Source organism: Anthonomus grandis, chromosome 5 (assembly GCF_022605725.1).
Source record: "Anthonomus grandis grandis chromosome 5, icAntGran1.3, whole genome shotgun sequence".
Taxonomy (NCBI): Eukaryota; Metazoa; Arthropoda; class Insecta; order Coleoptera; family Curculionidae; genus Anthonomus; species Anthonomus grandis.
Window position 1 is genome coordinate 24330090 of NC_065550.1, and position 26037 is coordinate 24356126.

General features: G+C 30.8%; 1 protein-coding gene across 4 annotated transcripts in view; it reads left to right on the forward strand.

Moving 5' to 3' along the window:
- The window catches only part of LOC126736623 (monocarboxylate transporter 3), a 39966-nt gene that overhangs the window by 4092 nt on the left and 9837 nt on the right, over positions 1–26037 (forward strand). Inside the window, exons 1-3 of one of the 4 annotated variants that reach the window (XM_050441071.1) lie at positions 4282–4604; positions 19595–19828; positions 25385–25976. In XM_050441071.1, coding sequence (XP_050297028.1) covers positions 4548–4604; positions 19595–19828; positions 25385–25976 — 883 coding nt within the window. In that variant the 5' untranslated portion in view covers positions 4282–4547. Of the gene's footprint in view, positions 1–4281; positions 4614–15977; positions 16119–19594; positions 19829–25384; positions 25977–26037 lie in introns of those variants that run through there. The other 3 variants (XM_050441070.1, XM_050441072.1, XM_050441069.1) reach the window with 3 other exon arrangements.

Here is a 26037-nt window from a genome sequence, read left to right on the forward strand (position 1 = left end):
TTTATTTTTTACAGATATATTATCTGTAATATTTTTGTTATATGTTATAATATTTCTTGGGCTAAATCATTAGGTCTTGGGCATGCCTGACAATGAATTGTATTTCCTTGTACTTTTTTGTAAGAAAATTTATTAATTTGTTAGTATTCCTTTTAGGATTTAATATACGTTAATAATTTTTTAAGATATAAACACGTTAAAATTTCTGTTAAATAATTTTGTTTCTGGCCATAACTTAATTTGGTATCAATTCACTCCTCATTACACTAGAACTCCGTAATAAACTGATCCGTTTTCAACAACGTGCTCGGGTATTCTTTTGTCTCAATAAAGCGTATATTTCATTACTACTTTAATAATCATTAAACGACCGACGCAATATATACACAATGATTTACTTGTTTCGAGAATCTTTTGTTGTTCCTGTAAATAATTACAGAAACAACAAATAATTGCGTCTATTAATTTAGTCAAAACGGCGGTAATTATTTCCGTATTAAAGTCCAAAGCAAATTGGGTCTGAAGGCTGCTTTGTTAAAGGAGTTTTCCGTTTTTTTTTAGAGAGTGAAATGTAAACTTTTAAAATATTATTGAATGCCAATTAGTCTCAATTATACAAGCTTTCTAGATTCAGGTTATTACATATTTGCGTCAGTGCTAAATAGTTTATACGTAATTAAATTTATATATTTTTTCATACCATTATCGAAAAATCGCAAATCTTTTTTATTTGAAAAATTTTTAAGGCTTCGTCCTGATAAATAGTGGTAAAGCAGACCTTTTTAGATGGAATATTCAATGCTGTTATAAAAGCCAAGTGGAACTAAGTCCTTGGATGATTCCCATGGGCACTAGATCTTTATAGAAAAAATAGTAATTAAACGCTAATTATTCTCCCTTTAAAATAACTGAATTCCCCCGCATCAGCTGATTTATAATACTTTGATGTTTTTGAATAAGGCGCTCTTGGAATGGTAAATCTAGCTCGACCGTATTGATTGAGTCGCAGGCAGGAATCAACAAAGTTGTTATATTTCGTTTTTGTCGAGGTTACAAGCATAAATGTAATTATCAGTGGCAATAGAAAGGCACCTATGATTAATAAACGAAAATTTTTTGATATTTGTTATTCTTTTAGCGAGAAGAAACTGAAGAATTTGAGAGATTTATGGACTAAAAAGCTAATGATTTAAAATTGTTACAATTCAGAATTTAAAATATCTATGGTTTCCATAAAATATCCCCCCACTATACAAATAACTGCATAGAAATTGACAAAAGAATTTTATAAAACGAAAAATTATCATTAATATAGACTGTATATTTTAAAAGAATTAAGAAGCTTAATCGATGTGAAGTTTTGGCACAGCTTTATTCTAATGAGTGTATCAGTTGTATCAGTATTCAGCGTATACTAAATCGAAAAATTGCTACCTAGTGCTTTCGGCCGTAGGCTATCATCAGGGCTTAAGACTTTGTCAAAGCAACGACACTATTCAAAAAACAAAACGGTACAAAACATTGCCTATAGTTCCTTAAGTACTCTTAAGTTAGGTTTAGGTTCTCTTAAGAGACCATAGGCAAATATGTGGTGTACCTTTTTTTTTTAACTATTAGAGACTCGCTAAGGAAAAATATGTTTATTTTTCTATTCCCTTATGAAATGAAAAATAATATAAATAATTACTATTTTTTATATACTGCTTGAAGTTGCTTTTGTTACTTTAGGTACATAATTTTTTGACAGGGCAGAAATAAATCATTTACTTGAATATATATATATTCTTTTTGCTATATTAGAAAAACTTATCGCAGTTTTTTTCTATGTCGCCTACCTGTCCAACAATTCTGTGGTTTGTTTTGTGTTTCCCATAAAGTTTTCCTTTTCGGGTTCTTCACATATTTTATTAATTTTTAATATTAATTTTTAATAATAATAAAGTCTAGATTTAAATAATTTATCACTTGACAAACTTTAAATCTATCTGCTAAAGTATTACACACCTTAATGCAATTAAAGTAGGGACATATTTTAAATCTTGCCGTTCAGTGTGAGGGAATTCTAAGACTATTGCATTGCGTTGTCGTCATTACATTAGAGACATCTGAATTTTTTTCAAAGGTCATAAAAAATTCAAAATGTACAATGTAATGTACATACCACTGTCAATATCCTGAGTTATTGAAAGTATGATCTACAAGATTCGATATTTTTCAGTCCTAACATGCATCTTATTACCCTTTTTTGGGATAATATGACTTTATTTGAACCAGCTAAGTTGTACCAAAATATTAAGCTACTGAATAATTGATTGTACATACATATGCATAATAGTACGATAATAGAGACTCCAAACTTAACTAGTTTCTCAAATACCTTATTAAATAACAAGCTCTGTGAATTTTCCCAGTTAACGCTTGAATTTCCCCCTTCCAGGAAAGTTCCCGATGAATGAACACTCCCATGAAACTTACTCTCTGACACCTGATGGATACTCTTACCCTCTAAGGATGAACCTATCATGATGTCTTTATGAGACAATATTTTCGAGATTTCGAAGTTTCAGGCTATTCTGCCAACACCATCTCGGCATTTCGATTATGGCAGTGCTTGTTCTCTTGGCCAGTATGGATTCATTTTCCGGAATAAGAATATAAGACGTGTCATCAGCAAACTGAAAAACTGAATTAGAGGTTATTACTTCACTTAACTCATTAACAAACGTCAAAAATAAAACAGGTACCCAATATAGATCCCTGAGAAACAAACACCTAAGGAAATATCAAATACTCGCGAAAAAGTAATTCACAAGTGTTTCCATTTTTATTGGAGACACTAAACACCTCTATTACTTAAATAAGACCTCATCCGGTTATTAGATGAACCTCTCCCATATTCCTCAATTTTGGTTAAAAGTATTTTATGATATATTTCAAGTATCACCTTTATAATAATTATTAATTCTATGGTTACAATTTGGTGTTCTCGAATCATCTTTCTAATATTAATTTGTGTCTTAGTTGTAAATGATTTTTTTAGTCAGTCACAATTTGTGAAGCAATATTTTTTAAGGAGTGTAATTTAATTTATTTAGTAATCTAGTTAATGAGACTTGAGTGGAGTAAGATTTTGGCTTGAATGGTTGTTCCATCAAAAGAGTATATTGTGGTAATTGCCGTTGCTAGCAATACCTGACATTGTTCGGTGGATAGAGTGGACAATGGAGTGCCATTTTGCAAGCAATGGAGGGTACAAGCTTGAACAATACTTAAATTTGACTGTGAATTCTCTCGATTTGAAAATGTGATTTCTTGTAGAGTGGTGGGAATTTGATTCTTCATTATCTTGTTGAACATGTGAGACATTGTGTTGAATTGTATGAGACGATTATTGAACACACGGAATTTCCATTTTTGGAGTGCTGTAGAGCATTGAATTCTTAGCACAAGTAAATTCGATGATCATCTGTGTATGAATAATTTAAATTTGCACGCACGACTTCTTTTCTCATTTGATTAATTATGAGTCAATAATTAATATAATAATAATAATAATAATACATCGTTTATTTGCCCAATTTACAATCAAATATTATATCTTAACTAGATACAAAGATAATAAATATCATATGCTTTAAAATAAAAAAAAACATCTTAACCATAATATAGGCAAAAAGGAGGCTAAAGGCAATTTAAAAAAGATTCGTGTTTAACCTCCTTCATTAAATAAGTTATAATTTCTTTTCTGTTTCTTTTGTTGCATCCAAAATAAATTACTAGGTATCCCCCAACAATGGGGCCATATATATTTCTTGTAAAAGTGGATAATTTCTTTTCAAAGATGGAATCTTATTGCATGAAAATATCTCTGCACACTTTTTCTAGTGCATTAAAATCATTTGTTTCTGTATGACTTACAAATGTGGAAGATCTATAGATAATTCTTGTAGATTTTCTAATTATTTGCTTAAAGTAGTATTGTTGAAACTACTAATAAGAAAAGCTAGATTTTGAGTAAAGCCTACGAGTCGAACAAAGTTTTCTTTTACTAATTTACCACTGGCTTCAGTTAACAAACAATAAAAGGTGAACATTAATTTATCACGATAACTATATTTTTTCCGAGATCCAGATTAATATCCGACCCACAAAAACACTTAGTACACGCTAATAAACGCGTTTACGAGTTTATCGTCGCCGTCGAGCTACATTCGTTCGCGACTGACGTCATCTTTTGGCCATAGAGTTTAATTTATATTTACTATGAAACCCGCGATAGCTGTTCGCCTGCCGCCTTCTAGTCCTGCTATCTATATTCGAGCCAGTTGGAAATATCAGCAGTACCGTTTACCACGTGCGGTTGCCTTTTTCTCTCTCGATCGGTTGTTGCGGAAAAAATGGGCGTGCTGCCGTCGTGCCGATTTCAGTTCACATTGACGGTATCGTTGTTCAGTTTTCATTTGAAACATTAACCTTTATTTTTTGGGCAAATATATTATACTATTTTATGTGACTGTGTGGAGTTGTGATCGAGTTCAGTTGGAAGTATGTCTACTGGCAATTTGAGCGATATTAGACAGCCCAGGTCTAGGAAAATCAGCCAAGTAAGCAGGGTGGGTGTCTCGTAATTATTTTTTTTTTAATTATTCATTTGGTTTTAAAAATGGAGAACTATTCGAATCGATCGTTAGGATTTTGGAACCAGGACAATCTTCACCATTGGCCTTAAAGTGATCAAGTAGATTTTTAGATTCAACAGAAATCAAACTTTATTCTGGCTAAAGGTTGCTAATGAGGGGAAAATAAATGAGCATGACTATAAGAAATTAAGAATAGCATTTAGCTTTATTCTTACAGTTTTTTGAAAGTCTATCCAGGCCTTTGATCATGAACAGCCAAAGGATGGCAAACCACTACAAATATGAAAGTAATCAAAGTCAAATTTTTTACTTTTTTTACGTGCATTTTATGCATGATTAATTTTCCTGATTTAGTAGATATTCCTGGAATATGCCATCAATGAAGTTTTGAATGTTCAGTAAATTACTGATATGTTCCAAGAGTGTTTTAGTTGAAAAATTCTGGTATATCATAATAAAGCAATATACAATGGCAATATATATTATTGGCATATACCAAAATAATCAATATTGGGTTTAATACAACTAATGTATTGTATTTAACAAGAATAGGCCAATAGGAATAACCTATATAAAATATTTAACTTTAGAAAAACTAATTTATTTTTTTATGTTAATAATTTGGTATTTTTTATGGTTGCCTTTTAGAAAAGTGGATAATTAAAAAATAGTTAAAATATGCAAAACATTAAAAAAAATGATAAAATATCAATTTTAATTATTTATGAAATTTGTTTAAAAATTAAGTTCAATGTTCTTTAAAGTTAAATAGGTAACTCTATGAAAAAAAATCAATAATTAAGTAATGACCCAATAATATATATTTTACAATAAAATGATATTGAGATATAGTATCTTTTACATCCAATCTACTTGCAAACTAACTTAACCTACTTCCGCAAAGAAGTTTAGAGAGAGAGAGAGAAAGGAACAAAAATAACAAATCAGTCGAATTCCATCAATACTGATATTGAATATGTATATAAAAATTTCTTTTACCTTCAAATTCGTAATAATATTTTTAAAGAGAAATTCTGATGCTTTTCTAGCAGCTGCTTTCCACCCACAGGTTCTTCAAAATTAATATATTATACGTTTTCATGGGAATTGAATCGTTTTGAAAACGGATTAAAATTATGGAAGATCAATAATTATCTTAGTTTCTAAGACGTTTAAATCTGAGCAAAAATTACTTAGACCTGCTTGTTATTACATTGCTGAAGAGCCGATAATTACAATGTGACGGACATTAAAATTTAATTGGCTTAAAGCGATTTTTTTCGTAGCACATTGAATTTTTTGAAAAAGGGTGATTTAATGATATTTTTGGTGTATATAATTTCGGTCCATTCCTTTTTCTTATGAAAATTAATTAGAATTTAAAGTAAATTGTAACTATATAAAGGATAATTGAGTCTCTCTCCCAAACCAAAGTTTACTGAATAAAATACTAAATAGTATTTTATTCAGTAAACTTTGCCCAAACGTAACATCGGTTAGATTAACAGTTAATTGACAGTTTATGAAAAATGCTAGTTTCGATTTAAAAATAATTTAATTTTAGAACGAATTTTATTGAATGAATACGGTTGTTAATTAAATTAAAAACCAGGGACAATTAATAACTTTAATATCTTGGATTGGGCTAGTTTGCCAATTAATTTCTCTAGTAAAGAACGTGCTATTATAAGGATTATTACTTTAAATTTCACTGCTTTTTGGATAAAAAATTTCGAAAAATTTAAATCTTTTTTGAAAAAAACGCTCTTTATCATAACTTATTAATTCATATTCAAGTTGGGATATATTGGACTTAAAGTTGTGTTAGTTCATTGCGTCTTCGCTAGTAAATTTCGGCAAATCTTTAAGTGAGTTACACATGTCACATCAAAAATGACGTCATGAAAATTTTGTAAAAAGGCATCAGAGATATAAAAAAAAGGTCATAAAGACGTCGAAATGACATTATTATTTTAGACCATAAGACGTTTATGGACCAAAGGCAAGTTTTAAATGATATCATTTTATCTCTTACATGTCATCTTGCTATTTTGATAATATAGTTTTAGGCCTTACTCTAAGCTTGAAGATTGTAAACACCATATCATTTTCTAAAAAAAAGTATGAAGTAATCCCCATCAGCAAGCAAACAGTAAAAATATCAATTTTTTTAACGACTTACGAGAAAATAAATAAATCAATAAGCATCACAATGACAGTTTTACCTGGTATAAAGGAAACACATATTCGTGAGATATTGGCATAAAAAGCAGGACACATCAATAAGTTTCAGGAAATGCTTGGTCGAGTAAAGGTCAATAGGATTATATTCCTTTGTTTAAGCACGCAAATCGTATATATGTATGTATACAACACGGCAGTCGTCAAAAAAGATCCGCCCGAAAATAGAGACAACCTTCGTGAAAATGCTATTTTAAAATAAGTTGTTATCGACTTGGAGGCCGCGAATTTAATTTTTTATGGATAGTTTTAATGTACTGTGTGTTGTTATACTAGAAATGATTGTGTAGTAACCGGAGCAATGAACGGAATATGAATGAGCTGTCGAGCAATAGTCATTATTAAGTAGGTTTCATAAATAGGCCAGATCACAACCTACAAAACAATATCAATTATTAATTTTTATAGGAATGAAATATTTATTGGCAGAGTGATGTAATGTAGTAATAAAATTGATTTATATATATCATTTATATAATTCATTATCCTGTATATAATATGTATATGTACAATATCCTTTTCGCCTCATCAGTCGTTTTCAAGTTATTTGGAAGGGATTCGAATTATAACTTGTAACCGAAGATCCCGATCTGAAGTTCCACATGTTCTTAATTAGTTTTAGGTCAGGTGACTATAAAGGCCAAGGTAAGAGATTGGTTACTTCATCACTCAGTATCGCAGCTGGGATGTATGCTTGGTTTTATTATGCTAATTGTTTCCTTGAAATATTGAATTAATTGATTTCATGTATAGAATGATAGATATATGGAAATTTTACAGAGGTCCTCAATATAATGGGAGATAGAACATGTCATCAATTAATTCATACTATATAATTTTAATAATACATAATATAAAATATATTAAATACTAGCTGTATTAAATAATAATAAAATGTGAATAATTGATAACTATTCTGTTAATGATTCATTACATCCATTTTAAAGCTCAAAACAAACGGAACAGTTTCGAAATATTTAGAATTATCTTCATTGTTTTTTCCCAAAGAGACCAGTAATTTTAGGAGAATACTGACAGTCAAAGCAAGCAAAGTATACAAATTCTAGAAAATTAAAACTACAGGGATTTACAACAATATAACCTAAATAACCTAAATTGGGACAAAAATGGGGCTCTCAAACAAGATAAACTACTTAAAAACTAGACGCTATAGATAAAAATAATAAACCAAACGTATGTAGAACCCTAAATAAACCCTACGAATCAACTTTAACTACAGAATACTAATAAAATAGTACAAAAATTAGGAGGAATAATTAACGTATTTACATTTTCATAATAATATTTTAACCTAGAAGGATGACACGATTGACACCTACTCGCCTATAAAAGAAACGATTTGAATTTCCTTTTTCCCTATGTAATATAATATGTGACCCACTTCAGACTTCTTAATGTTCTAAATGAATACTTTAACTCTTTCTATGATCCACTTTTTTACCTCCCCAATCAAAACGTACGCAGTTTCTTTTTTATGACCATAGTATTAGCAGAGCCTCGTAGTACAATAAATGACATTGACACAATCATTTGAGATAGATGGGTTTACCCTAAAAATGTTTTTAAATCTGCCAGAATGCACGTTAAACCATCATACGAATTACGAATTTAATTTATTCATTACGTTATGTGGTATGGATGGTACTTTTTTTAACTTATTAATATATAAGATTTCAGGAGCTACCGTTTTTACTTCACAACTCTTTTACTCAATTTTTAGACCTGCCTTACTGAAATTAAGAGACCAATTTTAAAACCATCAAGGATTGCAATAAAATTCCACAATACTTGTTTTGCCAATAATAATTGAGAACTTATTTGCATTAAACCAAACTTTTAATTTAGAGAAATCAACAGAGTTGCTATCAAAAGAATCTGTAGCTTACCATAAAATTATTGTGGTGTCCGCAAAAAGGGTAAACCACCCATATTAATCTGTCAGATCATTAAAATAAATAAGGAATAAAAGAGGTCAAAGTTTGAGGTACTCCACACTGAATGTTCAGATGAAAGCTTTTAAGCCTTTAATTGAAACTATTTTAACCCAGTTACTCTAAATCAAAATCTTTTAATCATTTGCATCAAAATTCTATGACTAACACAGTCAAATGCTTTTGAAAAATCAAAGATGACATTCATCGCATTGAGCTCTGTATAGAAATACTGCAGGAAACTAAATATGGCATAATTTGTGCTGCTTCTTGGGCCGAAATCAAACTGGTCTTTGGGAAGATTCAGTAAAACAACCTTACCTTTACTAGTTTTGTATTTACTGTTGAAATGCAATAAAATTAAAACAAATCTAAAGTATGGCAGAAAAATCTATTAGAAGGAAAAGAACATATTGGCTTATAAACTTCGGAGAAAATGGTTCAATCAGGTCATCTGACTATATGCAAGTCAGACATTTCCAAAATCAAAGCAATGATGACTATCATCAACCTCCGAAATGGAGAAGGAGTAAGAAGAAGAACAAGAGGATTATTTTCAACCTCTAATATTATGCGCAATTTTATGTTACCATTAATGTTTGAACTTGCGAGATGAGACGAGATCTTTCAAAGAAAATGATCTCCTTGTTTGTTTTAAAATTTTATTATTTTTTAATCATCGTACGTCCTTTTATGGTTGTGACTCCTAAATTAACAATGAGGGCTTTGCTTCTGGAATGGTTGTTCATTTATCTGCTATTAATAATAAGTTTTTTGCTCTACACACACTCTGTTTGATTTATTTGAACATTTCTTAAAAGAAGTAAAGAATCAAAAGTCCTGAAGCTTTTCACTAGACGAAAATGTCATGATTTCTTTATAAATTAACATATAGGATTGTTCCTATTTACTAAAGGCTCTGCTTCCCTTTTTTAATCAGAAATTTGAAAAATAAGTTATATTAAAATGCGCTTCTCTGTATAAACTGTCCCAAAAATAAAAAGAGGTCACAGGAGATTTCCCGTTAAACAAACAAACCATTTTTTTGTTCTCCGATGACGTTCTAATTTCGAGAATTCAACTTCATATTCGCAGTCTATATTTACAAGGCGCATCGCACAGATTCTTGACCTCTAACTAAACCATTTCCGGAAACATTGCACCCATTCGTGTCGTTCTTTGTCTGCATTTTACTGATTCGCTGCGATTTTCTTGATTAAAGGGAATTTTTATGTTCCTTCTTTTGCGTTATCAATAATACCATGAGATACAAAATGGTAACTTGTTTTTGTTTTTATCCCAAGAAAATTCCATTGTGACCTGTTTTTGGCAACCGAGTTCAGCCTGTCCGCGTTCGTGAAATCCTGGTAATTTTCCCGGTTTTAATAAATGTTTCCAAATTCGCTTCGTTATTCATGCCATTCTAAATTTTGTACCGTATCCTTTGGTCGAGTTATTTTCATTGCTAATTTTGGTTTGGCTTGAATTTTAAATGAGGTTGGTTAAAGAACTATAATGTGCTCGAACTCATCCCTTTAAGCTTCTCTATTTTTATTTCACTTTAAACGCAGTAAATATTGTATGGGGACATCCCTGACAATTTTATTTGAATAATCTTTTATTTGAAAGAAGTTTAAGGAACAAAAGTGCGCCATTGTACTTGAAAGTGATGTCATCAATTTTAAAACTGTTGTATAAATTGCTTTTAACACGTCGTAGTTAATCATTTATTCTAGTTTTAAAAAGAATATTGAAATTGTTTGTTCAACGGATTAGTATTTTTATTAAGGAATTTTCCACATTAGTTTATTTATGATATGAATGATTTGTTTGTGTGTGAAAATAAAAGATAATTTAATGAAAATTTATGGTACTAGTGAACTTCAGTCATTCGCGTCATCAAGGGAGAAGTAACGTTCTCGACTAGTTGAGAAAAATTGAAATTCCGTTCAGTTGAATTGAAACAAAATAAATTTTTGCACGGACTTTAGCTTAAATGAAATTATAACTTTATCCTATATGCGCTAATTTAATCCTTATGCAAATATAAAACGCATTAATCAATTTACTAGATTTCGTGTGAACTGCGTACGGGTAAAAAACTGCGCTGAAACAACTTTTGCTATCTTTCCAAGGTCACATATTCTACTTCTGTTGGTTTTTTGATATGTCAGCAAAAAGTTTATACGAATAATCAACCAGCCGTTATTACACCATAACTCACTGGAATTATATGGTAATAGTGGGTATTTTGTTAGGAATGTCAATATTTATCTTTAATTATCGGGTATTTAAACTAAGATAAGCGGAAAAAAAAGTTCAATAATTAATATTAATAGAGCTACCTCAAACCTTTACGGACAAATACTCTATAGAGCACAAGGAATACAAAATTCGTACAATAGTTGAGAGAGAGATAATACTGCTATCAAATCCATTTTCCCGTTATCTGGTCTGGATGCCGAAATTCGGCTGGAGTTTTTATAATTTTGTCTGGGATGATTATGTACACAATTTTTTTGATTAACGATTGTGTACTAAAAATATATTTTAATTGGACTAAGCATTTGCAGGTACAAACTTACTTTAAGTGTATCGAGCATTTTTGTGGTAACTCCAACGTTTCGACCTAAATTAATACATCTTTAGGGCACTCAAAAAATACAAGTGTTTAAAAATTTCATTAATATATGACTTAAATATTGATTAACATAAGATAAAATATGGATTTTTAAATAATTACAAATCCCATGCATAATAGGCGCGATGCAACGGTAACCTTGAGTACTGTATTATATAAGCGCGCGACATAATAATACAACATTGAAACTTGCCCTAGAAAACCGCTACTTATTATTAAGGTTAGGCCAAGCATGAATAATATCCAGTTTTGTATCGTAAAAATGTAATAGTTTTTGTGTGAAACGTAGGATGACATCATTTGTGCTAATACACAATTTTTATGTCTCATGTAAAATGTAAAAACCATTGCACTTAAAAAATATATAAAATTATAGTATATATATGACTTATGTTAATTAAGCATGAAATTTAAACAAAATATGAATGTTCTTTCTTCTTGTTCCTTAATTAGAATAGACCTTCAATAATAAGTGTGTCTTTAAACCCGCCTTCTCAGACTTCTGACTTAAATTTTGGAAAAGGGTAGGGTTAAGATTTAAGACTTCTCGCTGTGTGGCTATTGCAGAAATAAGTTCATCCAGAATAGCCTGCAAACAAGCTCAAGCATAAACATATGTGATTTATCATACACCAAAATTATGGTTTTGTGTCATTCTTAATTAAATGTTCTATTATTTTTTAAGTCGCTTTGGAATTTGGGGCACTGAATAAATTTTGAATATTTATTGGTCCTTTGTTTTCTGTTCTTGCCATATTATACCACAGTCTAATCTATATACTTTGATTATACCGTTATTTGGATTTTTCTTCGTCCTTGGGCAGTCAAATATTAGGTGATTTACTGTGTTCCTTCCTTTTTGCATATGCACTTTGGATTATCAGTTAAACCTAGTTTGCTTTTATGTTGTGGGATAAGACAGTGATTGCTCCTTGATTCTCGTTAGCAGTGTTATGTGCTTCATCCAATTTCCGGTCTTGTAGATAGTGTTAAATAGTCCTTGTTCTTGTCAACTCCATTTGAATATTCTTTACAAATTTTAATGAGCCTTGTAATTTACGTCCAATTTCTATTTTATCTACCCTCTCCAAGATATTTGAGAAACTTGCAAAAAGCAGAATTTTGTTTTTTCACAACATAATAGTATTTCATCTTCAAATCAATTTAAATTTCATACTGGTAAAGGGACTCATGATGCTGTTTTTAGCTTTTTAGAGAGTATCTGTGTGTCCTTGAATTCTGGAGAGTCGATGGCGGCAGTGTTTTATGATCTATTCAAGGCATTTGATTGTGTAGATCATGAAATACTATTGTTTAAGCTCTATCAAATGTATTTAACTTGGTTAATAATTTTATTTACAAAACTGTCTCATTATATTTATATAGCAGGCATCAGTTATTCCTTCTTGTTCCGTTTATTTTCTATCTGAAGCCGATATCCTCGTCATCTATTAAATGGAAACAGAATTTGGTTCTAATAGCCGACGCAGTTATTTTATAATATACAAAATACCTCTTGATTCGGTCTGTAATGAAAAAGAAATTCATTCGTTATTCTATTTTCGTCAAACCTAAAAGCACAAATAAAAGAATAGTTCCTATTAATGTGTTTTTGTTCTACCCATATTCCTAATAAAATGGTACTAAAAGAGTTATAGTATCTGGGTGTTTATCTGATTCTAGATCCCTTAACTCTGGAATACCTCAAGGTTCAGTGTTAGGAGGACTATTATTTTTGCTGTATGTTAATGACTTAGGCTCATTGAGACTGCAAGGCAAAGTGGTTGAGTTTACTGATGAAGCCACCATATTGTGGAGTCATAAAATATCTGATTCCATTAGAGCTCAGGATTTTGAGAATCTTAAGATTTTATCAGGGTGGTGAGCTTTAACTAGCCTTGTCTTCATTGTGGGTAATATCTTTATTATAGGGTTAAAGTGTGCCGTCCAGGGCATGATGTTAAGTGAAGAGTCCTCCTTGCAAAACAAAGAAAACTGTGAGTTCCTTGGTATTACCATTGATGATCACCTTCGATTTGAAGATCATATCCTAAATTTTGCATGAAAATTGTCCTCTAGAGGTCTTGTAGTAAGAATGGCCATACATGAGCTGGGAGGAGTGGTTGCACGTTCAGTGTACTTGTTCCCATTGAGTCTTATTTTCGTTGCCCTTTTGGGGTTTAAGCTAGTAAACATTATTTATTTAAAAAAAAGTATGTTCTGGAGGGTTAAGAGATTCTTGTAAACCCCTCTTTATATTTCGCAAAATCCTAACTCTGTTTTCTCTTTTTATTTTCGAAACAGCTACTCTTATTCATAAATGTCTTCAACCTTCCTCTAGCACTAGTCATATGACTCGTCAGGTAGATTTTCCCCTAATTAATTCTTTTTACGGAGTGCAGCTAGTACTATCCGGGTTTGCCCAATTTTGGGTCAGTTTATGAGCTTTTTATATCGGATACACTGAAATACTTCTGTTTTTGGCAATAGTTACTTATTTTTAAGCCTGTTTTATTATTTCTATTTGTTTTTGAAAAGTTTTATAGTTTAGAAATATGTGTTGGTTTTCTATTAGTTTTTAGCATGCTTATACACAAGATTTGGTCTTACGTGATATAAGACATTTTCTTTTTTTCTTTATTTTTCTTTTTAAACACTATTTTATCCAATTTATTAGGTACTTGAACCATAACGATCACTTTTTTTTAAATATTTTTAGGTTTACGTGTCAAAGGGCAAAAATAATAGATTAAACCAAAACAAAGACAATAGTAGATACTATGCCTTCAAAATAAGAAAGTTCGAAGTATGTATAATAGTAGGACATGATAATAGGTAGAGATAATTTATCCTAAAAGTCCTTATGGGAAAATTATCACGCTGAATTATGTTTCTTTAAAAGAAAATTTACTTTAACAGTGTAACGTGAGTTAAATCATAGTTGATTATCAACTTTAACACAAAAATTATCATTGATAATATTATATTGGTATATGTGGTGTTCTCATCATGAGTTTCATTGAAATCATTAATTGCTTCCAAGCTGCTTTCAATAAGAGTTGTTATCTATTATAGGAATGAGAGGGAATATTCTCCATTTTAAGTTTTTTTTTGACAGAATCAAAAATATTGAACTGTTTATGGTTAGCAGCGTTTTCCAAAAAAATTGATTTACGTAATATTTTGTAATACATTTCATCTAATGCCTTTAGCCATTAATTAGTATTTTTAAAGAGAATTATTAAGACAAAAATATCTTGACTTTAATATTATCATATTAGCTAACTTAAAAACAATTTAAATAAATCCTAAAAATACTAAATAAAAAACTAATTTCTTTCGTAGAATCTTAAAGTAAAACGTGGTTAAGGCATCGTGCTTGGTTTTCCCTAATGAAAATTCTAGACCGCACCTCATAAATGAATAAAACCGAATCGTGGAACTCAAAGCAAATGATTATTGGCAAATTTAATGCTGAGTCTAGGTGCTGTGTTAAACGCGACATGGCGAGCATCGACCTCAGTTTTCCCTTTATTAGTCACGTTATTAGCATTTTCTCCGTTCAGACTGTTTCATTATTTTGGAGGTCTGTTTAATCACTAAAAAGTTTCTCAAATAAGGATGTGACGCCATTTGTTTTTTAACTAAATGCATTTTCATTTTATTTATTTATTACGGTCAGTTCAATTAAACTTATAAAATTTATACCGTAAATTTCTAAAAAATATATTTTTTAGTCCCTTTTGTCTACAATTTTTAGTTTATGAAACCCCATGTAATCATCTCTAACTAGGGTCTTTAATTTTTCTTTGTTAATTCGAATATTTTTGCATAATTTTATTTCACATTTGATTCCTGAAATTAGTTCTTTCTCTTCAATCCCTTGCATATGAATTTCGGATTTATTATCATCGCTTAATTTACCTTCTTTGATTATCTCTTTGTTGCTAATAAGATTAATCGTTATAGCAGTGCTTATCTGATCAATCTATGTGTTTCCTATATTATTGTGTAATTCTCTTCATCAAATACCCAAAAATGTGATTTTTAAAATTAATCCTCCATTTCATTACCTCGCATATAAAGTTCGATTTGGTTATCAGCACTAAGCTTGTCTTTTCTGATCATTTCCATCACTTATCTGGGTGCATATCTGCAACCTTTAAAAAAATCTACGGTATATCATCTTCTGGTTCCCAAAATTATATAATGTCTCAACCCTGCATAGTTTATTGCTTTTATTTCCTATATCACAGAGACCTCTAAATTGTTTTGTTATCAGAACTGAAGATTAATACTACAAAAATTTTTTTAATGCTAATAAGGTTCAAATCAATCATTTTCTAAATAATTCCAATCTAAAATACATTTACGATCATATTGTTATTTGGGTAATGATCCTTATCGTCTATCAAGTATTACCATGATCCCATCAGGTATATCGGTAATTACAGTTTAATAATCTTAAGTACTTGATTTATCAGTAACAGGCAGATAAAGTTCATTTCGAACCGACCATTTTTGTTCTAAGGTGGCATAAGTAAACGTGCTTTTAGGATCAGTTTCAGACATGGCCCCATATTTTTAAATTAAATTTATCTTTTGTGAACTTTTTAAAGTTGAGGTAACATGGTCAACAAGAGAGTAAGTTTTTGCATACTGATTTTCTAAAGTAGTTTTAGATTTTCCAATATTGATATGATCTTTCGATTTAAGGATAGGATTAAGGATTAATATGCTTAATTAAACTATTAGGGAATAAACTAGAGAATTTTATTGAATTTAAAACATCATCATCACCCACTAGCTTCTCATCAAAAAACTTCTTTCCTAAATGTTTTAAGATAATTAAATTGTAGGATGCTATTACATAATAAATTTATTTGTTCTATTACGACTTTAAAGTGAATTTTTGAATTAAAACAATAAATGAACTGTAGATATATTATTATAAGGCTTTTTGGCACATATTTTAACCAGTTCATGTTTTATGTCTTGTGAATCATCCTAACTAAAATAATTGCTTTATATTTTTAAGTTAACTCATTATTGCTGTACTCAATTTTATTTAAAAAAAAACTCGTATATTACTAAGACTTGAACGTATGGAAGGAATTTTTTATTCACGTAGTTGAAGCCAACTTTATTTTTTCTGTTAAAGATATCAGAAAAATAATTAAAGTATTTAAACTGTCTAGAAAAAGTTTATTCAGTTTATTCCAGAAAACTTCATCCAGAGTATATCACCAAACTAGTAATGCAGTAAACCATGTGAAAATATAATTCCTCGTTATTTTCATACCAACCTACTCACACAATGATTTAAAACCACTGAATGATGTTTTACACACATAATCATTAGGTTTTTTATTCAGATTTCGCTGAAAACCTTGCTGATTTCATAACAATAATTGTTGGCATTTAATCTAGGATCTGTAATCACATAGCAATAAAAATAATGCAAAAGCGATGTTTACCTTGGGTTATTAATCCTTGAAATAAACGATAAACTGTTAGTTGCAGAAATAATAACGTGTTGAGGGAGATATTAGCACTTTGCGTGATCTATTTTACGTTGTAGAAACTGGGTTAACTTTAGAATAGCAAATTAAAAAAAATACAAAAATGACTTTAAGGGGTACGTGATCACCTTGCGCGAACTGTAACTTGTTAAATTTTGCTTAGTTCAATGTAATTTAAATGGTAAATATTGCTATTAACTTTAATTGATATGAGCGTATGTGGTTATACGAGATGGTTTAACCATTTATCTTTCACGTGATTTTAATTTGTTGCATACTAAGCAGACAATAATTTATTTGCATTGTTAGGCTATAAAAAAAGTAAATTAAGCATGTGTCTATATCACTAAAATTCACTTCTAGGAACTGCCTAATTGATTAAGGCTTGTACATAAATATGGCATATAAACGTTTTGTATTAAATTACAACTTGCTTTAAAATACTATTGTTCGCTTTTTGCCTCGATTTGCACAGTTGCAAATTCATTTTTAAATCATTTTACTTACTCTCCTAGGACCTAATTGATTTATTCAATATTGATACAAAGCTGTTAAGCTGAAACCGAATTTTTAATAGTTAATTCCAAAAAGTAAGAATAAAACCTGTATAAAATAATAATTAATAATATAAAATTATTGACTATTTATTGCTACTTTAGGCAATCCAAATAATTTGGGTTAATGAGTTAAACTGTCGTTGATAATAAAGTATTTGGTTCAGCGTGAGAAAGTCACGAGATTATTAAGTTAATTTAAGATTAATATTTATTATTTATTCTTCGTTATCAAGAATATTAAGATAGGCCAAAACATTTCCATTTAATTTTATGACGAAATATTATCGACAAAGATTTTAAAAAAATACACTTTTTTGATTTTATTATACATTTTTGAAATTTTGAATATTAAACTTGTGTTGTTTTCTGTTTTTATTTTTCTGATTAGGGAAACTAGTCTTTAAGATGTCATTAGGATATAATGGATGGATCTTTGGCCCATATTGAAATATTGCCTCTTTCAATTAAAAAGCAATAAGTAAATGACTTGGGTTGACTAGAAATATAAATACACTTTTTTCTATCGCTGACAAAATATAAAAAATATCATAGAAAATCCTTTTTTCCAACATAGAATAATTTTTCTTTGATTACCTGTAAACCTGTACTGAACTTTCCTATTTTTGAGTTGTTCAGAAAGTGTTTCAACCATCTGGAAATATACGAGAATGAAAAATTCCTTCTCACTAAAAATATATTCTCAAAATATTTCGTCCAGAATATTCTATGTTACATTTGGAATCACAGGGTGATTTTGTAAAAAACGTCATAGTTTACTTTAATTAATATTTTTCAGAACTAGTGATTTTAGAAAGAGTTTAAATTGGAAAATGTTATATGTTTGCTGCTCTATCACACGACTACTTTAACATAACAACTTGACATTTACATATTAACCTCAATTTTTTTAAAACATTAACCTGGATTTTTTACTGCCTGGGATAAGTAAATATTGATAATGGATACATGCACATTGATAATGAAAAATAAGAAATATTTGAAATCCAATACAAAAGTCTCCCCTTATTTCAGTTGTTAACGTAACGTGTTTTATATAATTAAAAAGTATGACGTCTTAAAATTTTTTGTTTGTTTGGTAAAATGCACAGTTTTAATTAATTCAACTGTATTTTTTCGTTATATATGAAACCGAAAAAAAAATCTAGAAAATTAAGCTATATAATTGTTTTAAGAACATGTTATCATTATAATAACCTCCTATACATAGTTTGAATCATTTATAAAATTATTAGATTTTTATTTCAGCTTTACCTTGGTAAGAAACATAAAGCAATAAATCTCGTATTTACCAAACTAACTTCCTACTAATGCACCTATGAATAAAAATGGTTTAGCTGCCTTAAAATAACACTAAAGTGGTACTTAAGCAATAAAAGCTATATTTTTGCGAGCAAGCAAATTTATTGCGATTTAACAAGAGACCCGAGTCTTGTTAGTGTAAATTTATTGTGTTAGGCGCCACAAGTAACCATACAAGGCCACATATAAACGGATAATAATTTGTAGGTTTACTAACCTGGTATTGATATATACTTCTTTGGCTTTATGTTTTTTATTGTATTCATTCAGGATATATTGTTCTGCTTTATGATGATACTGGTTTTTCCTGAAAGACGTCATCTCTACGTAATATGTTGTTTATTACCACGGTTTTAAGAAATTTGTTATTATAAACAGTAATAGTTTCTGGGTATATTATATGGGCGGTACATATTGGATATATTTGTTAAAAAGTTTATGTTATAATGAAAGGTTACTGAACTAGGTTTCACTATCGTTGTCGACAATGTTAAATTTCATTGTGGCAATCACTATACTATGAGTAATTTCTCTATATTTGAAATTCGTTTTAGTGGAAACTCATCAAGTTTAAACGATTGAATTTATTTAAAAGTGATATGTTATAAGAACACTTAGAAAAATGCGCTTTTGACCGTTGCCCGTTTATGCGGTTAGAAAATTTATTTCCTTTTATTAAAAACATATTGTATAAACAAATCAATTTTTTTTTCTTTTTCAGACCGACAGTGAAGTAGCGTGCGAAGAAGCCGCCCGCCTGACAGCAGAACAACAAGAAGGAGATGAAGAAGAACTGTCCTATTGCGACTACCATGACCTACCGCCGCCCCCTGATGGAGGTTATGGTTGGGTGGTGGTATTCGCTTCATTCATGTGTAACATGATCGTAGATGGAATCGCCTATACTTTTGGCGTGTTTCTTAATCCTATGGTTAATTATTATGGGGAAACAAAGGTAAGAACCATTGTTATTTTCTGGTATTCGGGGTATCACAACTATAGAGATCAGCAATAAATCATTACAGCGAATTAGAGCCAACAAAAGGAGATACCATGATTTTTACTTAGGCAAAAGTAGCTGAAAACGAATATCATATCGATGGGTTAGGACAAAATTCCCGGTCTGAAAAACGCTATTGAAAGTATAAATTTACCATATAAGTTATAGTTAGGTAAGAGCAGGTAAATGCACAGTGGCGAAGCGTGAACTTTTCTTTCGGGTAGACAAACAATAAAAATCGTTAATTAAAAAAAAATGTGTATTCAATATTATTCACTTTAATGAAATAGAGAATGAAAGCGCATAAAATATTAACTCAAAGAGAAAAATATGTAGTAATATAAAAAAGAAAAAAATTATTACTACTAGGATAAAAAGATATACTACTTACAAAAAAAACACAATATAGGTATAATCATAACATATAGATCCATAATATCCATTATTTTAAAATTAATTAAAGACAAATAAAAAGACAACTAAAATACAATTGCCAATATCAAACAGTCGTTCATAAATAACCCCTAAAATATCCACTAAAAAAATCTTTTCTATACACCCAAAAATAAAAATACTAATTATTAAATTACAATGGGCAGTGTGAATAAGAATTCAGTAAAAGCTAAAACTTACATTTTAATAGCAAATGCTTAGTTTGCAATGGATAAAAGTAAGTAGTAACTTTTACTAATTAATACAATAGCAAAAGATAAAGTTGTTAGCATTGTCTAAAAATGGTGGGAATAACGATAAGCAATTACTAAGAATATTAAGGAAAAGCTTACATTTATGCAAGCTTGTTAGACCCTGCCTTAAAAATTTAGTATTATTAAACAGTTTGGTAGAAATGGCTGCATTTATGAATATAAGATCTGTAAAATTTTATCCCGAAAGAAAAGAAAGTCGTACCGAAGAATACCACGATCTGTATAGATTTAGTGAAGAAAATGTTGACTGGATAGCTAACCATTTTTTGGAGCCAAAAGTGGGGACTAGAGTTGGTGCATTGAGTCCAAAAAAAAAATGCAAATATTTTTGCAATTTCTAAGTGATCCTGGATTTCAAATAAGGATCAGAAAAGAAGGAGTTCATAGAACAACAATATGTAAAACGATAGCTCGCGTTTTACCAAAAATAGTTGAAAAGGCAGGAATTTGGATGAAATTTCCTACAAAAAACTCGACTGACCAGGCAATCAACGAATGGGTAGAGTTGTATAGATTTCCCTGTGCTTTTGGTGCAATTGACACTCATGTACCAATAATAACGCCATCGCTACATGGTGACAAGTATATGAATAGGAAAGGATGGTGTAGTATAAATGTGCAAGCAACTTGTGACGCAAAAGAAATTTTTACATCCGTAGATGCTCAATGGCCTGGCTCGGTGCACGACAGTCGTATTTTAAGTAGACCAAAATTTTTGGTATGATGAGAAGACGTCAACAGATCTATGGACTTATTTTAGACGATAAAGGGTACGGCATAACACCATAGGATGATTTACCAAATAAAAACTTTAAGTAAATACTTAAAATATCTAGCTTTCGCTAGTAATTAAAAGCAAAAGGTTATTCACTTTAATTTCAGCAAATACTATTAGTAAAGGCTAAATCTATCTAGTAAAAGCTAAAGCTTATACTTCTGACTAAAAGCAAAAGCTAAGTTTTTATTCATACTGCCCAATAGCACGCGCCCGCACCAAATGCCAAATGCAGATTCATCAAAAAACAAAACTGAAGATGTATTGCAGCCGACCAGATTAAGCGTGTCCATAAGCAATAACCCTCAAGAGCATAATAAAATAGCTGGTCGACTTCGATAGACAAAAGCTCAAATGTCTTTCCGGCGAGTAAATTTTGCATACGTAATAGGCTGAATACTGATGCGAGCGGACCTCTGTCACCTGCTTGATGCGTATATGGTTCGATTAGATGCTCCAAATTTCCGAAGACAAATATCAATGTGTCTTCCGGGGGCTTGCATACATTAATTGGGTGTCAGCCCTGCATTTTTATTTTAATTGGTGCGTCAGGCGGGGTGCGCCTTAGATATTATAGATAGATATTATAGCCGTTTAGAGACTATATAATGTTAGTAAGGAGAGCGACTATATTCTGTGTTTTTTTTTTTAATTTGAATTCAACAATTACATGAAATAATTACGTAGTAAATTAATGAGAAATAACTGGATAATTTTGGGTAGACAGTGTCTACCTTGTCTACTCGTACGCTTCGCCACTGTAAATGCATGGGTTTCAAATTATTTTATTACTTAGTATTTAGTAAGAGGTATGAAAACAAATTCAGATGTGATTAAAAGCAAAGTTAAAAGTGTTATTGAATACATTGACTCGGATTTAAGCCCAAGGGATTACAAAGTTCAGCTATTAAATAAAAATAAAGAGAACTTACCATTACTAGTTTCTTTCCTAACAGTACAACAGAAACAATCACTAAATTACAAGTGGGAGTAATAATATTTTCATTAATGAAGATCTAACTGTGAATCAAAGAGAACTATTTCGAAGCGCTCGTAGGCTTCGGCAAGATGGTGCCTAAGGATAAGTTTGTCTGGATAAAACATGCCAGTGTCTTTGTGAGGGAAAATGAAGACTCTATTGTCATTAAAATAAAAACTGTTAATGATGTACACAAAATTGCTTTTTGCTTGACATGTTGTCCCCTAACTCTTGTTTTTATAGTTAAATTAAAGACTTTTTATTTGCCTTCAATGATCCAACTTCATTTTTAGAGGACAAGTGTTACATGTGATCAAATAAATGATTGCAAGTATTTTAGCAATAATATTAATGACTTTAATCTATGTAAATATATGTGGCCTTAGTACAAACTTTAACGAGTTTATTGTGCTCTTTAAGTTGTTATACTGTATGTTTAAGTTTTCTGACTGTACTTTCTGAAATGCATGTCTTTAATAATTTACAGCAATTTTATATTAATGGATGTGAGATTTACTATAATGAGAGTAGATCAAATAATAAATAGGCATTAATCTTAATATTTTCTATAGAATTTCTAAAGCTGTTAGCAACTACATCGGCCTATTGGGTTCATTTGGACATCGTTAACGATTTTGCTAGAGTAGCTGATGAATCAAAGACTTGCATAGATATTTGCACAGTGCATAGTGCATTATGCAATAAATATAAATAATCGAAAATTTATAAAAAAAACAAATGCTATATTCAGGAGTTATATTAAGGAGTGGTATATCAGATCGCTATCCTGTTCTTCTAAATTTAAAAATGAAACCAATACAAAACCAGATATATCCAGACTATATACATTTTAGAGAAAAATTAGACAAAAATAAACTTAAAGAAAAATTAAGTAATATGAATTGGCAAGGTGTTCTATAATGGCGCAAATATTATTGATCCTGAGTTAATCAGTAAACTTTGAAACCCTGAATAACCACAGGACTAATTACTTCTATAAGACAACGGAACAAATTATAGAAATATGTGGCTCTAAACCCCCAAGATCTTGCTCTCGTCAATAAATATCAAGAATACAGAAATAAGCTGTCAAAACTAATAAATATAACCCAGATGCAATATTGCAAATCTTCTCTTATCGAGGGTAGAAAAAACCCTAAAAAAATTTGGCAAGCTGTAAAACAAATTACCAATTGTATTTCATTAAAAAAAAAGTATTAGGTCTATAATAAATGATAAAAGCCAAGAAATTTCTGATTCTCTCATAAGGGCCAACGAATTTAATAAATTCTTTTGGAGGATAGATAAAAAATTGGCTAGTAAAATAAAAGTGCCTAAAAATAAAATAACCGACCCCATTCGAAGCCAAAACTACGTTTTTTAATGCTATTACAAATGGTGAACTAATAATGATTATTAATTCTTTAAGAAACTGCTTAATGGGGGGTGATAATGAAGTATCGGCTAATGTTCTAAAAAAATGCCACACTTTCCTATGGGAACCTCTAAAGCATTTAAAAAATTGCATTTTTGCTACTGGTATTTTTCCAACTATTTTTAAGACATCAACTATAAACTTGTACATAAAAGTGAGCATAAAACGAAAAAATAAATCACAGACCGATTACCGTTACTAGTAATATTAATACAATTCTTGAAAAGTGTATAAAACTAAGACTTCTTAAAAAATCAACAATTAGGGACGCAACACTGAGGACGCAATTGCAGAGGTCACCCACCCACTTTGTAGACGACAGTTTTAACAAAGGACTCTAGCCATTAGTGGTTTTCTTGGCCCTGTCAAAGGCGTTCGACACGGTGGAGCACCTGACTCTCTTTTAATGAAGTTTACAAATATTAAGGTAATAAGTAAAAAAATAAGGTATTAGAGGTGCTTCACTGGATCTATTTAAGTCTTACTTAACCAAAAGAATGCAAGTTGTAAAAATTAGAAAAAGTATAAGTCAACATCTATGTATGTTGAGTGACATGTTCCACAAGGCACAGTGCTCGGCCCCATTCTGTTTTTAATCTATGTGAATTCTCTAACAGAGCTTTTAACCGAGCTTTTAAACGACTATATGTTTTGCTGATGACACTGTCCTAATTCGGGACCAGGCATGGTTCGGTGCCTTTGATAGGTGTGAGACTGCCATGATTAAACACTGGTTAGACTCGAACCTGTTAACCGTTAATGTCGAAAAAATACATTTTCTTACCTTTGCAATGTCTCCCAGAACCTTGACAAATGCAGAGAGGGTTATCCTTCATGACTGGAATTGTAAGAGAAAAGGCTCATGCAATGGCTCACAAGAAGTTCTTAGAAAAAATAACGCTAAATATTTAGGCGTCTTTTTTGACCAGTGCATGACATGGCGGAACCAGATAATCTTTTTAAATAATAAATTAAGAAACTTGTTACACACATTTTTTGAGCTTAGACAAGTTGTTTCCTATTCATTGCTAAAAATGTTTTTTCAAGCACTGGTTGAGTCAGTTTTAACATATGGGATTACAGCCTCGGGTGCCTCATGCAAGACCTTTACTTGTAACACAAAAATATATTCTTAAAGGTATTCTATTTAAAAATAAATTGCATCTAAGAGTATTCTAAACAGTAAGAAAACTAAACAGAAGCGAACTTGTTAAATATAAGACAATTGTATATTAAGAACGCTGTTAGATTTAGTTTTAGAGATATAAGTTTTAACGATGTTATATATCACCATACTATCGGAACAAGGTAATAAACAGACTTCGAAATGAAACAAAATAATGAACAAAATTATCACAAAATAAAAAATTAAATAGATCTTTGTTAATTAATAATTTCGATTATATTTGCAACCAAATAACATGTTTTAATAGTATATCAGTGTAAATTTATTAGGTAATTATTCTACAATTGTTACTTACAATAGAAAAAATCTAATTATTTTACCCTCAGGTTACTTAGGCAAAAATTGCTGTAAAAAAACACCATACCGAGGAGCTTACTTTAGTTACATTGAATTGAATACACCAATTTAACACGATCTCTTTTGTTTCAGGGTAAAACAGCATGGGTGGGCTCTCTCCTCTCAGGAATGTATCTTAGTGCAGGACCTCTAGTGAGCGCCCTAACAAACAAATTCGGTTGTCGCGCGATATGCATAGCCGGTGCCATAATATCTACTACAGCCTTCGTCTTGTCAATTTTCTGCCCGACGGTAAACTGGCTGATGTTAATTTACGGATTCATCGGCGGTATCGGGTTCGGTTTGATCTACTTGCCAGCAGTAGTATGCGTCGGTTACTACTTCGAAACCAAAAGATCTCTAGCGACTGGAATAGCGGTGTGCGGTTCGGGGGTCGGTACCTTCGCTTTCGCCCCCTTAGCCGAAATTTTACTAGAAGCCTACGGTTGGCGCGGCGCAAATTTAATTTTGGCTGGGCTCATTTTGAATTGCGTATTGTTTGGGGCTCTGATGAGACCACTCACGTATCCGAAGGAGTCTGGGGAGACGCCTCTGCTGCAACGGATGGCCGAAGAGCGAAGAATCCAGATGGAGCGAGGCAGCATTGGAGGGTCGTATTTCTTAGTGAAGTTACCCGATGGTACTGTGGAGAAAAGGATGAAACAGCCATTGAATATTGATCCAGGTAATTAAGTTTCTTATAGTTGTCGACAATATAGTTTTTTAAATTTAAGGTAATGTACCAG